Source organism: Tenrec ecaudatus, chromosome 5 (assembly GCF_050624435.1).
Source record: "Tenrec ecaudatus isolate mTenEca1 chromosome 5, mTenEca1.hap1, whole genome shotgun sequence".
NCBI classification, from domain to species: domain Eukaryota; kingdom Metazoa; phylum Chordata; class Mammalia; order Afrosoricida; family Tenrecidae; genus Tenrec; species Tenrec ecaudatus.
The window spans coordinates 39,368,966-39,386,251 of record NC_134534.1 but is presented as its reverse complement, the minus strand read 5'-3'; the positions used below and the strand labels follow the sequence as shown (position 1 = coordinate 39,386,251).

At 41.6% G+C, this 17,286-nt stretch overlaps 1 protein-coding gene across 1 annotated transcript in view; it reads right to left on the bottom strand.

Annotated features, from left to right (window-relative positions):
- The window catches only part of STK3 (serine/threonine kinase 3), a 271,704-nt gene that overhangs the window by 223,174 nt on the left and 31,244 nt on the right, over window positions 1–17,286 (bottom strand). Inside the window, exons 2-3 of the mRNA XM_075549446.1 lie at window positions 14,802–14,882; window positions 10,067–10,195 (exon numbers count right to left, since the gene is read on the bottom strand). Of these exons, the coding sequence (XP_075405561.1) occupies window positions 10,067–10,195; window positions 14,802–14,882 (210 nt within the window). The remainder of the gene's footprint in view (window positions 1–10,066; window positions 10,196–14,801; window positions 14,883–17,286) is intronic.

The following is a 17,286-nucleotide window of genomic DNA, read 5'->3' as shown; positions in this document are numbered from 1 at the left end:
CTGTAGGGGTTAAGGTAAAAGCAGTCAGGTGGGGGTCAGACCAAACCCAAGGAAGTACATGTTATTCCAACACAAAGAAGGGGGAGGAAAAGGGGGGGGAATTTAAAAAGGGAGACAAAAAGGGGGGAGACAATGGCATGTGGGGAGCAGGGCACTAACCCACCCAGGGGGAGAGTATTGGCTATGTCTCCACAGATTGAGAGTGTGCATGCAGATCCCACCACAGTGCACCAAACCTTGAGGGCAGCATAACCACGTGGAGCAATACATGGAAAGAGCGGGCTATAGGGCCAGCCCCAATCAAAGCCAAACTGACCCCCTCCCTAGAACTAGAAGCAGTCTAGTTGAGAGGAATCACTAACAGACTTCAGGCTAGGAGGAGCTGCTCCTGGAATCCCCCAGGACCAGTGGGGAGACAGTCATTAGGTCAGTGGATACACCTAGAATTATGTGTGCTTTTTTGTTTGTTTTGCTAGGTTTTTTTTTTCTTTTCTCTTTTTATTCAATCTTTTGTTTTCTTTTTGTTTGGTCTCTGTTACTGTTGGTTTGCCTACATATATAAGCTAGGCATGGGAAGCAAGCTCGAGGATAAAGCAATGGGACCAATGGTTCCAGAGGGACTTGGGGGGAGAAGGAGGCTTGAGAAGGGAGCAGTGAGCAAACAATACCACTAAAAAAATCTAGGGAATAACTAGGGAATTAAAATCAACAAGGATGAGGATGTAGAGATCCTGGGGGTGTTGGAGCAACAGCAATCTAGCTGAGAGGAATTACTAAGAGGCAGAAGAAGGGTGAACGTGATGGTGGGGCAAGAGGAAGGTAAACGGAAGCAGAGGAAATATCTAGGAAATAAAGCTATGGATAGAGGTATAAGCATAGGTGTGTATACAGTAAATACATTAGCTCATAAAAATACAGGTATTGGCCTATGTACATATATTTATATGGCAATACACTGAGGTAGTGAATGGACTTCTGGCCTCTGCTCATGCTCTCCCACAATGCAAGAACACGTTCTAACAACCTGTATTCTGTGATGCTCACCCTCCTAGCACAGTCACTGAAGACAAAATGGGTACGTAAGCAAACATGGTGAAGAAAGCAGATGGTGCCCAACTATCAAAAGATATAGCATCTGGGGTCTTAAAGGCTTGAAGTTAAACAAGAAGCCAACTAGCAGAGAAGCAACAAGCCCACCAGCCTGTGCAATCATGAGGTATCGACAAGATCAGGCAACAGGCATCAAAAGACCCAACAAACAAACAAACAACAACAAAAACATTGTTGAAAACAAGGGGGGGGGTCAGAAAATATACCCCAAACCCATCTATAAACAATGGGACATCACCTCACAGAGGGGTCACAAGGGATGAGTCAATCAGGGTGGAGTATAGCACCAATGAAGCTCACAATATTCCTCTGGTTCCTTGAGACTTCCTCTTCCCCACTACCATGACCCCAGTCCTGCCTTTCACTGCAGGGTAGACCGGAGCATGTGCACAGTCACAGGTACAGGTAAGAGAGAAGAGCTCACACACGGAATCCAGGACTGAGAATAGCGATACAAGGAAGGTAGAGGGAAGGTAGGGACAGAAGGGGAGAAAGAGGGAACCAATGGCAATGATGGACACATACCACCACCACCACCAGAGATGAACAACAGAAACCATGGGGAAGGGAGACAAAAGTTGGTGTAAGACATGAAAATAAGAATAACTTATAATTTATCAAGAGGAGCTGATACCAAGTGCTCAATAGAAAGTAAATGTTTAGAAAATAATGATGGCAACGTATGCACAAATATCCTTGATACAACTGATGTATGGATCATTATAAGAGTTGTAAAAGCTAAAAAAAAAAAGAGTTGTAAAAGCCCCCAATAAAATGACCTTTTAATAAAAAGAAAAAATGTCCTTTCGCAGTCTACATCTCTAGCCATACCTTACCTTAACCCTCCCCCAGTCCCATCTCACACACTAAATTTCCAGACACATTCAGCTTTGCTAGGTCATGGGAACGGAAAATACCTATGACAACTCACTGCTGTCAAATAGATTCCAACTCATGGTGCCCCATGTACATATTATGGGTTCACTGCTGTTCACTGAACTATTAAGAAGATGCTTGTTGCAAGCAAACGAAACGCAGTCAGAACATCAACTTACGGAAAACATGGGGGAAAAGTATCCTTGGCCTACGTGTCCTTAAGGTGGGAGTACCTGTGTAGGAACCTCTACAGGGAGTAGTGCTTGCTACCTTTTCAAATAATAAATTTCATGTTGTCTTTACTATGTAGTATTCTGTCAATATATTTCATTGACTTAAAAAATCCCTGAAATAAACAAGTTCATTTTCTAACAGTACATATAAGGAAGTTGTCTATGAAAACAACAAAGATTAATAGAAGGTACTATTGTTGTTTATTTAATATCTTTTTTTGTTATGTTCTACTAGCAAGTCTAACCAAATGTGCTTTAATAACTCTATTGATTAAAATCAGCATCATCTGCCAGATCAAAAAATGAGGAAACTTTAGCCTCAATTTAACTTTGTGGGTTTTATTGATTTATAATTAGGAGTGATATGAATTTACTAACAGTGCTTTTGAGGATAATATGGAGAGCTCATTTATTGTGTCTGTGTATTTGTTCATGTGGGTATGCAAGAAATAAGAGAAAAACTAACACAAGGGTCGAAGGAAAAGAAAGAGAATCTGCATATTCATTTTGCTGCGCTGCTGTTGCTTTCAGATGCTATTGAATCAACTCTGACTCACAGTAACCCTGTGTAAGACGGAGGGATACACTGCCTGGTCCTGTGTCAACCTCACAATTAGTGCTACGTGAGAGCCCATTGCTGTACCCAGCGGGTCAAGCCACCTAACTGAGCGTCTTTCTCTTTTTTATTGACCCTCTACTATACCAAACATCATGTCTCTTTCCAGGTACTTGCTTCACTTATTCACACTGAACCTCTGTTGTGAATGCAATGTTTCTGGCATTGTAATATAAATTGGGTACAAAGATGTTAAAACACTGAAACTTTCTTCAAGAGTTCAGGTTCTTAAAAAAAAAAAGAGTTTAGATTCAAATTAGACCCTTGTCAACAAAATATTGCCAAATGGTTGTGTATGTATTAAACTGAACATTTGGTGGGAGGAGTATAAAATTCTAGAACAGAGAAGTTATTTCCTAACTTTTTTAGATAAATTTTGTTGTACAACTTTCAATAACTGAAACTTCCTAAAAAATTAAAGATGAATAGTTCAATAAAGTATCAGTGATAAAAAGATTTTAAATACACATTTCCAGCCCCCATATCTTAGAAGTTCTGAGTAACAACCTGTAAGTAACTCTATTATAGGCCTACAGTTAAACTTCACACCAGAAGAAAGATGTGCGTCCTTCAGAAGAAAAACGTTTGACATATTATATTTCTCAATCAAAATTTTGAAAGGATTCAGTAGCAGTGAGATCAAAATTATGTTCACTGAAGAGTACCTAGAAAATGTGTAACTTGGTGGGGGGAGGGGAAGAAAATGTGTATTTCATGTTGCCACAGAGTAAATCAACAAGGCAGGAATGACGCTTCTTATGTAAATTAAGTAGCTGGGCAGCTATCTGAACAGGCTACTCATTCATTCCTCTGTTTAAGAGTGAGTAAACAGAAAACCTTCAGGGAAAGGTAAAATTACCTTCAAAAATTAATTTGTAGTAATTTCAATACACATTCATGTAATGAATCAAGGTCTGGCAGTTCTATAACATAAAGCACAGCCTCAGTTATTTCAGTCTAACTTAATTGGGGGCGGCAGGAGATTGCATAAGCAGCTAGAAATAAGCAACCTCATTACAGACATATGCCAAAATATAGTTGATTCACCAACTGACCAGGAACAAGGCAAGGATGCCAGCTTTCACCACTACTTTTCAACACCTTAGGAGCCCTGATGGTGTGTAGTGGTTACATGTTAGGCTGTGATCCGAATGGTCAGCAGGTCAAAATCACCAGCATCTCCCCAAAAGAAAGACTGGGCTTTATACTCCTGTAACAGTTACACTCTCAGAAACCAACAGGAGTCACTATGAGTCAGCAACAACTCGATGGCAGTAAGTTTGGTTTGGTTTTCAACACTGTACTATAGTGTACAACAGTTAGGCAAGAAAAAAAATGGTATCCACATTGGAAAAATAAACAAATGAAACGATCTTTATTCACAGATGGCAAGATCGCATATGAAAAGTCAAAAAATCCACATGTATTCTACTAGAACTAATAAATTAATTCCACAAAATTGCAGGTCACAAGGTCAATTAACAAATATCCATTGACTTGGTATGCATTCCTTGCACCAACCAACCAACCATAGAAAGCAAAAGGACAGCATTTGCTCACGGATAAAAGCCCAGATGGTAGAAAGATATAGAAAAGAAGAGCAAGTAGAAAGGCAAACACAGGGAAGATGCAGTTACATGGAGGGAAATGCAACCAGTGTCGCAAACCCAAGTCTGCATGAATGCGCCAGCGTAAAACCAGTCTGCTTTGGTAACTCTCATACAAATTACAAAAAAGCTAAAGAAAAAATTCATTATCTTTCTATATATCATCAATAAATTATTTGAAAAGCAAATTAAGGTAACATTCTATTTATAATAGCATCTAAAGGAGTTTAAGAGAACTTAAAGACTTGAACACTAAAAGCTATAAAAGATTGAAAGAAATTTTTTAAAAATCTAAGTAAATGGAAAGGCATTCCATGTTTATGAATTTAGTCAATATTGCTAAAATGTCAATGTTACTCAATGTGACCTACAGATCCATCACAATCCTTATCATAATTCCAACAGCCTTTCTAAATATGAAAAGCTAATCCTCACACTTGTACGAAATTGCAAGAGGTCCCAAATAGCCAAAAATAATCTTGAAAATGAAGAACTTACATTTCCCAATTTCAAAAGATACTATAAATCACAACAGCACAGTACAAGTACAAGAATACACATAGAGACACGTGGAATAGTACTGAAACAGCAGAAATAAACTCATGCATACATGGCCAACTGATTTTCGGCAAGTGTCAAATCCACCCAATGGTGAAAGAGCACTCCTTTTAGGAAAGTCAAAGGACACCGAGGAAAGAACCCGGAGACAAAGGACACTGAGAGAGGTCTAAATACAGGCATGTACACATGCAAATATATTGATATAGAACAAGAGGGGAATAGAACTAGGTACTCATATATATGTTAAGAAGTAAGGTTGCAGATGGACATTGGCCTCAACTCAGGTACTCCCTCAACACAAGAACATTTTTTTTCCTAACAATCCGGCATTCTGTGATGCTCGCCTTCCCAACACAATCGCTGCAAAACGAGTGCATAAGCAAATGTGGTGAAGAAAGCTAATGGTGCCTGATTATCAAAAGATAAAATGTCTGGGGTCTTAAAGGCATGAAGATAAACAAACGGCCACCTAGCTGAGAGGCAACAAGATGCACGTGGAAGAAGCATACCAGCCTGTGTGATCATGAGGTGTCAGTGGGATCAGGTATCAGGCATCTAAGACTCAGAACAAAATCATACCCAATGTGAATTGGGAAGGGGGCGGCGGTACAGGAGGCATGGAGTGAAGACACAATGCCCATCTGTACACAATTGGACATCCCCCTACAGGGGGGTCACAGGGAAGAAATGAGCCAGTAAGAGTGCAGTATAGCACCGATGAAACACACAACTCTCCTGTAGTTATTTAGTGCTTCCTTCCTCCCACTATCATGACCTCAATTCTACTTTACAAATTGGTTTAGACCAGAGCATGTACGCTGCTATAGATAAGAGCCCACAACACAGGGAATCTAGGAGAGATAAACACTTAGGGACCAATAATAAGAGTAGAGATACCAGAAGGATTAGGGGAGGGTCCAGAAGGATTAGGGGAGGGTCGGGAGAGAAAGGAGGGATCAATCACAATGATCAACTTATAACCCCCTCCTAGGAGGATGAATAACAGAAAAGTGGGTGAGGGGCAATGGAAAATGAAGTAAGATATGAAAATAATAATGTATAGCTTATCAAGGATTTGGGACAGCAGGTGGGCGGGGGAGGGAGGGTGAAGAAATGGTGAGTTACCAGGGGCCCAAGTGGGAAGAGAATACTTCAAAAATTATGATGGCAGCATATGTGCAAATGTGCTTGACATACTGGATGAATGCATGGATTGTGATAAGAGATGTAGGAGCCCCAAATAAAAGTAAAAAACAAAACAAAAATTAGCCTGCTGTACTTGGTCAAGCATTTAATTAACTTGCCCCTAATGTAATCATTGGAACTACTTCTCATTGGTGAAGTATGTGATGTTAGCTGGTATTGATGATTTCTCAGGCCTTCTATGGCCCGTTGGCTGGAAAAATGATCTAAGCAATGTTGTTGTTGTTGTTGTTGTTAAGTGTCAAGAAGTCAGTTCAACTCACAGTGAGAGATTGAAACACTGCCTAGCCCTATGCTACCTTACCATTGTCCCCACGACTGAGTCCATGGTGGCAGCCACTGTGTCAATCCAGTGTTGAGGGCCTTCCTCTTTTTTGTGGCCCCTCCCCTTTACCAAGCATGATGTCCTTCTCCAGGGACTACTCTCTCCTGACAGCATATGCAAAGTATGGAAGACGAAGTCTTGTCATTCTTGCCTCTATGGAGCACTCTGGCCGTATTTCTTCCAAGACATATTAGTTTGTCTTTTTAGCACTCCATGGGACTTTCAATATTCTTCTCATAGTTCAAATGCATCGATGCTTCTTCAGTCTTCCTTATTCAATGTCAAACTTTCACATGCAGAAGACAAAATTGAAAATACCATGGCTTTGGTCAGGTATGCCTTAGCCCTCAACGTAACATCTTTTCTCAATACTCTAAGGAGGTCTTGTGCTGCAAATGTACCTAATGTAACACATCTTCTGATCTCTTGACTGCTACGTCCATGAGTACTGATTGTGGATCCAAGTAGACAAAACATTTGACAACTTCAACCTTTTCTCCATTTATCATGGTGTTACCTATTGGTCCAGTTGTGAGGAATTTTGGTCGTCTTCCCACTCAGTCAAAATCCATACTGAGGGCAACAATCCTAGATCTTGATCAGCAAGTGCTTCAAGGCCTCCTCACTTTCAGTAAACAAGATTGTGTCAACTGTGTATCACCAGGTTGTTAATAAGCCTTCCTCAAATCCTGATGCCACATTCTTCTTCATATAATTCAGCTTCTCTGATTATGTCCTCCGATAGCTATGCATAAGATTTGCAGCGGCTACTTCCTGCTAAGCGGACAGCTGATTTCTTCTTCATTGTCTGGTCTTAGTCTGAAAACCCTGCTGAAACCTGCTCACTGTGGGTGACCCTGCTGGCATTTGAAATACCAGTAGCACAGCTTCCAGCACCACAGCAACACACACGCCACCGCAGGAGGACAAACTGATAAAGTGGTAGACTTAAGCATTCGGAAGCCAATGAAGGACTTTAAAGTTTTTTTTTTAAAGCTTCAGGAAGGGAAATAGTTGGAGGCAGCAGAAATGAAAAACCAAGTAAACAGATAGGAAGCAGTTGCATAATTAAGAACAAGAGCCAGTAAGTTCCAAGTCTCACACAAGTAAGGGGGAAAAAGGTATATAACAGGTGATACTGGAGACCCTGCCTTCCCTAGCCCACACCAATTTAGACCTCTAAAGTACAGCACGTGTCCCTGAACTATTTTTAAGCTACAACCGAACAACAACAACAAACATGTATTAAGTGCCTCGCCAGTCTAACACTACCCTTTGTTCAATGTCTCCTTTTCTACATCAAAATGTGGGAACCACATTCTCATCAACTTATCAAATTAATAGCAAGGTCTGGAAAACTTCACTTATATACTTTGATCTGGGGCCAATGAATGTATTATTTTATAACTACTTGAGTTGCAAACTATAGAGCCTTTATGGAAAATATGTAACACAAGTATATGGCATGCACTAAAGAAAAACAAAATTGAAGAAATCCATGCAGCAAACCAAATGGCATGCACTAAAGAAAAACAAAATTGAAGAAATCCATGCAGCAAACCAAAGAGATCACAATGCACACATCTGACACAGCGTGGAGAGTTCTCTCTCACTGCCACACATCCTGCTGGGTATGCTAAGAGAACACAGCCCACATTATGCTTGACCTGGGCCATTCTTCAGGGTGGCTTTTGAAGGGCATAACCTTAAGGGATGAAGTAATATCTCCCTCTGGGACAGAGAGCAGGCCTACTTACTGCTCACTCTAAAATGACAGGCTCCCCATGCTCAACAGCCCCCCTCTGTGGTGCAAACCCAGTGTACAAACAGCATCCATCTAAGCCTTGCACAACGCCCCCTGCCCACCCGGAACCTGAGAGGAAGGGAATCAAAGCGACGCAGGCTGTCAGCACCGACAAAGCATGAGCAGACTAATCTAATGCTGGAAAGCAGGGGAAATACCAGATCCTCCACAGTTCTTGTCATATATTTTCCCTAAATGTAAACAGAACATGAATGCATTCTGGAATAAATGGCTTTCCTTTGAGAACAAACTGTATACAGAGATTTAATCTCTGAAACTGTCAACAAAAGCAAATCATCAGATCTCAGCTGTTCTGATAAACAAAGCTTCTAAAATAATTAGGATAAATAATAAATGAATAAATTAGTAGCCTTACGGACATAATTCAGCCACTACTATTTACCTGGTAAGAACTCTATAATTCTTGGATGGATGGATGGATGGATGGATGGATGGATGGATGGATGGATGGATGGATGGGCAGCAAAGGATCAAATAATGAAAATAAATGCTCATTCATTTTAACTACATCCATTTGCAACCTGAATAATACTGGATAATTCTCTAGCTTTGATATTCTCTAAAATTCCAAATAAAAATCAATAATTGTTTCAATGCATTACTTTACCTATCACAAGAATGATCATTCTAATACAAATGTGCTTGACACAATGGATGGATGAATGGATTGGGATAAGAATTTTACAAACCCCCAACAAAATGATTTTTTAAAAAAGAATGATCATTCTAATATTATACATTGTTAAAAGAATGATGATGAAACTGTGAAACACTTCATAACATGGATGAACTGAAAGACATTATGCTGAGTGAAGTTTGTCAGTCACGAGAGGATAAATATTATATGAGACCACTTGAATAAAAAAGAATTCTTTTCACCCAGAGAGAACCTTCTCATTTGAAAGTGAAGATGCTGCTAGAGGCCCCCTTTTCAGCCAATGGAAGAACTCTAAAGCAAACAATAACACCTGTGAAGAATGTGTTTCTCAGACCAATCAAGTACAGGAGACCCAACCAAAAGAAAACTAACTCACTGTCATCGGGTCCAGGCTGTCTCACAGTGACCCTGTCAGACAGGGTACAACTGCCCTGTGAGTTTCTGAGACTGAACCCTTTACAGGAGTACAAAGCCCTAACTTTCTCCTGAAGTGGTTTCAAACTGCTGACCTTGCAAGTTCACAGACCAAGGCCAAAACCACTATGCCACCAAGGCTCCTTAGGAGACCAAAGGACAACATTTTCCCAAAATCAAAACTGAGAAGGCTGGGAAGGGTAGGGAAACCCGGAGAATGAAAATGGGGAGCCTGGAGAGGAGAGTGTGCAGACACACCCGTGGAGACTGCAGCTCATGTTAGAGAGCAATTGGTATAAGAGTTATTGATTGGAAAATTAGTTTACCATGTAAGCTTTTAGGTAAAGCACCATCAAATGTTTTCTTAATTCTTTTCACCCATACATTAGCCCTGAAGATCAGAAAGCAGCTGAGTATCTTCTGTTACCACATGTTTCTTGATATTCTAAGATCACTTTTGCTATTAGCAAAGACAGCCCCCACAGTTGCCCTCATCTTCCTGAAAGGCGCAGTCTCACAGTCAATGGGAAATCAGAAAGAAAAACTACTTACAAACCAAAGAATGCATTTTCTCCTATGTGATTAGCAACACTCATCAAAATTGAAAATAGATCAAGAAAAACAATCTCTCTTCATACCTGTCACATTGCTGCATTATGGAGATTTCCTTGATGATTTCCTGAAGGTCTGATTCAACAGGCACTTGTTTGATTGCCACGACTTGACCAGATTCCTTGTGGATTGCTTTAAATACGCTTCCGTAAGACCTAAGAGAAACCCAGATATTATTCTCCTTCAAGCATGACAGCTATTTGGTGGCAAACATTCTGAGTTTTTCCCTGGAGTCTTTCCTAGTTGAACCACCCCGCCAGTTACTACCAAGTCCATTCTAGCGCATGGTGACCCCATGTGTGCAGAGTAGAACTGTGCTCCACACGGGTGGTAAGCCTGTGATCTTCCAGGAGCAGACCGTCAGGCCTTTCCTCCAAGGAACTTTGTGGCTGGTAGTGGAACACTTAATCCTCTGCACCACTCAGGACTCCTTTCTAGTTGAACATATTATTTAAATAGCAAAAGTTAGAGTAAACAAATACAGAAGTCTGTTAGTTTTATCTTTAGTATAAACTTAAAATCTAAAATTATCAAGTTCATACATAATGATCTGCTTATATTTTTCTAATGAATGAGAGAAGGTGACTTACGGTTTGTCAACTCAAACAAATGCAGCATTAAGAAGACATAAATGGAAGTTAAAAGAATGAAAGAAAGATCAGTAAAAGCCATAGTCAATGGTTAGGAGGAAAGCTGCCTCCCGTAAGGGCAGTCATTGGCGGCACATCCACACGCCAGCAGCACCCTCACGTGCAGCAGAAACCCTCACCTGGAGGACCCTGCGCAAACAACAAAAACCTCTGCCACCAGGAACTCTCACAGCAACTCCAGAGAGCTTCTGAGCCTATGAATCAGTCCAGGAGTAGGAGGGGCTGGCAGGTTTGAACTACCGACGTGGAGATGAGTAGGACGACACTTAGCTGACAGCACCACCAGGACTCCTTAGAGAACCCCAGTAACACCCCAAGCTTCCTCAACACTCCTGCTAAGATCTCCGCCTCCTCAAGAACAGTCACAGATGCAGAAAGCAAAACTGCCTGCTACAACTCTTACAACGTTACCCACTGGATAGTATTTTCCTTAAAGCAAAAGCAAATCGGGGAGAAAGTCATGTATACTCAAGAAGGAATCAGAAGGTAAGAAATGGTACCATTTACTAGGTGCTTAGTAGAAGCCAGAGACTATGTAGGTGCTTGATAGGCATCATCAAGTCCAACTGCCATGAGATAAAACAGTATTACTGCCATTTCAGGACGAGGAAACAGGCTCCGGCCCCAGCAACGGGCAAGAGGAGACCTGCAGCACAGGTCGGACTCCAACTCACGCTCCTCCCAAAGCCTTCTGAGGAGGACTGGGAAAGTTCCCTTATCCTTTCATCCATAGTCCCATAAGCTTTTGGAAGATCCCTCCTATGTCTACAGAAGAAAAAGAACAGCAAGTGATTCACTGGAAAACAAGAGATGCTACCAGTATTAGAAATCTATTCACAGCAACTTTAAAATGTTCTCTCTTTCAAAATAAATGGGAAAGCACAAAGCTGCTACGTAGCATCTTTATGCTATCCCTGGTTTGGGCTTTCTGAAGTGTTTTAATTCCATTTGATATCAAAGTCACCTTTATACAGATATCAAAATATGTACAAGGGGACCTCAAGAAGTTGGTGAGAAAATTCCATTATCTTTAAGCTTTATTCCATGAAACTATGTAGCCCTTCTAAGTGATGCATGAGAGATATGTATGTACATACACACGTAAAAAATATCACTAGTAGGGTTCATTCATGTACAAAGTCTGGGGGCTTTATCCTCCCCAACAAACATGTTTAAACGTGTCTGTGTGCTCAGTGGAAGGCTGCAGATAAGTTTTCTCAGTATTACATTTATTCGTCGTGGTCTCATCAAGTTGCCTTGAGAAAAAGAAGAGGTCCAATCAAAACAGCCACTACCAACCCTTCAGTTAATCAAGAACAAACCATTATCTCAGGATTTACTTGAAAAGCCTGTGTGCTTTAATTTCAAATTCCTGAATTTTCACAGTTCCACCACACCCACCCACGATCATCAAGTCGATTCCAACTCCTACAGGACAGAGTAGGGTTTCTGAGACCGTAATGCTTTCAGAAGCAGACAGCCTCACCTTTCTCCCGAAGAGTGGTAGGTGGGTTTGAACTGAAGACCTATGGTTAGCAGTCTAACAAAAAACCCACTGTACCACCAGGGCTACACAGGGCTACACACTCATAACTACACATAGGTAAAGGCCTTATTTTCAGCAGTGACTTTTTTATGCTAATACATTAACTGTTGAATACCTTAAAACCATGGAAAACTATGTTCACTGAGTAAAAACCTATCTAAAGATTTGTACAATCTCCAGTCCTCAAAAGCAGCTTCTTTTTTCCAGGAAGACAGATGCTCCCCCAGTTTACAAACTGTTAAATTCAGATACAATCAAATAGTATGTTGTTGTTTTCAGCTAATTCAAAACTTTTTGTTTTAAACAATTTTAATGAGCCTACCTGGAGCCATTTGTTTTAGAAACAAAATGATCTCCCTCTTTACACACAGCATGCTCGAAATAAACCTTATGTTTTCGTTTCCTTGTGTTGGGATTATTTTTAAGATCTTTAAAATAAGTTCTTAGTTCTTGCAGACACAGAGCTGAGATTTCTGAGAAACCAAAAGCAAAGTTTGATTGACTAAAATGAGTTACACCGCAAACTGAGTTTACGACTTGACCAGGTCAACTGTGTTAAAACTTAAGGTGCAGTAAAGAGAGGAATCCAGGAGATGGGCACGGGAACATTTAAGTAGACACTGATTAATCTTAGTCACCAGAACCTCCAAACTCATCTTGCTGCACCCTGCACCTGCACCAGGCACCCCTGTAGCTACCTGAAATGATTAACTTCGTAAATCTAAAGACTTAATCCTAGAAAGGCAAGATTCTCCTCAGGTCCAGCCCCAGCGCTGCTCACTCCTTCCTTGTGATTCATTGCCCAAACATGTCACTTACTACACTACCACCACCAGGGCTGCTCACTCCTGCCTGGCCCATAATCACACTCACATCCTGCAGGCATCTACCGGTTGAGTATAAAGTCTGACCAACTCCAGCTACACCAAAAAAAATTGTAAAATTGTGTCCGTTTGTATCAGCTGAGTCCTGAGGAACATGTGTGGGAATGGATTCTAAGGACTCCAGGCAGAAAGGAATTTACGGACATGGAAACACACACAGACCAGAAATTCCAAACCCAGCATGTTAGCTCCAATAGTTGGCAGCAATCCTGAGGTGTTGCTTGGCTGCTAACTAAAGCCTGCTATCAACGGTACCACACCAAACCCCTGGCTACTAGTCAATTCAACTCACGGAGACCCTGTTACAACTGCCTCATAGGGTTCTCAAGGCTGTATACCTTTACGGAGGCCAACTGCCTCATCTTTTCCCCATGGAGCAGCTAGTAGGTTTGAACCACCAGTGCTGTCAGTTAGTAGCCCAATGCTTAGCCCACTGCACCACCGAGACGCCTAGAATCGGCAGAAACCTACATGAAATGAGTTGCTAGGCAACCCTTCAGATGTATTAAAGAAAGGACATTACAGGTTCAAGGAGATGAAATGTCTAAATGAATATACCGGTGACTTACACATCCATCCACTATGTTCCTGAAAGGGTCCAGGAAATAGTCCTCTCACCAAAGTGAGAGGAGAACCAGCTCTATAGTGCGGGACAGGATTAAAACAGGAGTTACCAACACAGAAAAGGGCTTCTTGAATTCAATAGCTTATGGGATCCGAGCAGAGGCAGCAACATCTAGCCACCTGAGACAAAGTAGGAATGGCTTGTATGGGTGGCAAAACACCCACAGCCACTGAGTCAATTCCAACTCACAGTAACCCTGCATAGGACTACACATCTTTCTCCTTGTGACCCCAGAGAATGGTAACGACACTTAAGGTAGAGTCCGGCCTCATTATTTGTGGAGTCCATATTTGTATACAGTACTTGTTTACTTGTGAAATTTTATTTTAACTACAAAACTAATAGGCCCTTCCTCAGTCATTCAGGGACCCACGTAAAGTCCTAAAAAAAACTTGATGTACTAATATACACATTTCCAGAATGTCATATGGGATGAATTAATAAATCTCTTATAAATCATTTCAAAGAATATTTCTTGCTTTTTCCTTACCTATATGGCATAGGCCTCTGAGAATTATTACAACTAGATCTACTATACTGATTACTATAGAGTACTTTAGATATAATTGTTATGATCAAATGTTTTACACAAATAATGGCCCTCCTATGTTTGTCAACTGCTCCCTCCATCCTGAAAGTATTTTGTTAATGTATTGTAATTTTTTTTTTTAATTCATGAAAGCAACCCTACAGTACAGGGCAGAGCTCCCCCTGTGGGCTTCTGGGACCATAAATCTTTACCCACAATAGAAAGCCTCATCCTTCTCCCACAGAGCAACTGGTGATTTCAAACTGTTGACCTTGGTGATTTCAAACTGTTGACCTTGCAGTTCACAACCCAACACATAACCCACTAAGCCACCAGGATTTCTTAAAAAAAAAAAAAGTCTAATTACACACACACACAGGGTAACATTTACAAAAATACCTCCCTGGGGTAGGAAACAATTGGCAAACAAATGCAGAGGGCATGTGTTATTTGAGCTAAACTACAAAACTATTCAATTCAACCAAATATACTCTGTTATCTGATTACTTCATATAGTTTGTACTTACCCTTCTCCAAGCTTCTCCAAAACATCAAACACTTCTTCTGGCTGCTTAGTCAAACTGTCTTCACTCAGCTTTTTTAGCTTACTAATTAAAAAAAAGAAATTTAAAAATTATTCCATTTGGTTTATAAAATTTTAATTTTAGTAGGTAATATATTTACATGTGTAAAATAAATCAAACAACACAAAATCTTGCATAGTGAAGGGTTTCATTCCAACTCCCCTTTCTCATTTGCCCAGTTCCGTGTTTGGCAAATAACCATTTTTGTTAGTTTCCTGTAAAACCTTCATGTACCTATGAATTAGGCATATTCTTACCCCTCCGGCTCCCTCTTTTAAGCGCCCGGTAGCATTGGTGGACAATATTCCACATTTCTCACTTTCCAGCACACAGCCTATGCTGAAGGTCTTTCCAGCACCGGTGCAGATCGCTTGTTGCTTGGAGCTGCCATCAGGCCGGCTCCAACGCATGGCAGGCAATCTTTCTGTGATCTAGTTGACTGTTTGCCACGTAGAAGTCTTTCTGGGTTTGCTTTCTTTTGTTTTGTTTTGCTTTTACATGATCCACATGTAAAGCAAGTATAGATATTTTGGAAGCTAGAAGCGGGGGTTGGGGGAGGGATGTGCATGCTGTGTTTGGCAAACCAAAAATAACTCCATATGAAGCTTAAACAGTTATAAGAATGACTAATGTATGAAGGTGAGCCGAGTCTAGCTAAAAGGGACCTTTAAACCATGCTAAGCAGCGCTATTTTAAAAAGGTCACTTTCCCTGTAATGTCAACAAAGCACCTGCAGTGAGCAAGGGTAGAAATGAGAAGTTAAGGGGGATGGGGTGGGGGGAGCGCATGATAACCAATGTAGCCCAAAATGGTGGCTGGCCATTACTGGCATTTTCTTAAACTCTGTGAGGAATGGCCGGAGGGTAAAACCAAACAGGGTCTGTTCTTACCTGCAGCAGCTGGAAGGTAGGTAGCACGGGCCCTTTGAGGGAGAGAACAGGCAGGTTGCAGAGATAGACAAAAGCTTGGCATGGTTCCATTCAAATGATTACAAATACAAGTAGCTCACCCAGAGACCTGAGCTTCAGTGGCCTGTCCTTGGCAGAGTACACGCTCGGCCTGTACACAGACCCGTTGGGAGAGGTTAAAGACCCGAACAAAGGCAATCAGATGGAAGACACTGCAGGGGAAGTTTGCCACAAGAGGCCCAGGCAAAGTCCTTGTCTCGCCCACATGCATACATGTGGGGTCTTGTATGTCGTCATCATAAACAATACAACTACCTGGCTTTCCCTCCACCCCCCGCCCCCTCTGAAAAAAAGGACAAGAAGAGAATTATTTAAGCTCCTCAGGAGGTAGAATGCACAGAAATTCTGACTAAACTATGGGGCGAGAAGAGAAAGAGAGGACACCCCAGAGGAACCATGGTGAAGCGCTCGGCTACTTAACCAAAAGATCAGCGGTTAGAACCACCTACTAGCTTTGTGGGAGAGAACACCTGGGACCACAAACCAGCGTTCCGCCAGCAGGCCTGCTGGCGTAGTTCCACTCTGTCCTGTGGGGCTACAACTGGGAATCAGGCTGATGTAGCACGGACAGCAAGAGGAAGATGCTGCGGACGCTGTATGAATAGTCGTATCACTCACTGTGATGTGTGTCAAGTTATCTAGGCCATGGTTCACAGTGTTTCAGCCAAACACTGGTCTAGTTGCACTGCTCCCTGTGTAACCAACTATATTGCAGTGTCTTCACCTTCCCTAATGTACTTTATGTAATGTGGTCATCACATGAAGAGCTGGCTTCCTTACGCAGTATTCTGCCTCTAGACTACAAATGGGAATATTTTGGCCAAACTCTCTCTCTCCACTCTGCAAAAGTGGGAAAGTAGGTCAACAGAAGGCTAACGGTGAATACATTGAGAGTCAGTATTTTACCAGGCAGATGCCCTAGAAGAACAGTAGAACCAGGGAGCTAAGAGACACTAGGGGTCTGGGGAGGTATGAGGCAGAGAAAGAAGGCAGCATCAGAAAGGGCTGATGAGCAGGGAGAAAGATTGGCAGAAAAGTGCCATGAACTAGAAGAGAACATAGACCTTCCAGCGAGGGAAGCCAGAGGCCACTTCTTGTGAAAACCTCCCAGCAAAGGTGCCCCATGTCCTTCTCGGCTCAGCAAGTGCACATCGCTTCAGATGAGCCGTGCAGGTGCCACGGTGATCGAGGTGGAACTACATTAGCAAATCTCTCCAATAGGAAGCCAGAAAGGTCATCTAACTGATTCATAATTCCTAGGAGTTTTAACAGTTTCCCTCAAGGCATGCTCATAATCTGGCTCCCTTTAAACAAAGAAGTCATCACCCCAAAGGACCCCAGCACTCCAGAATGGGAGTTTTCTGTAGTCCACACGTCTCATTTTCTCCGCATGTGGAACAAGTGAGATGTTACTAATTTAGCTTAGGCAAACAGAATGTCTCTGGGGCATTTTGTCAACT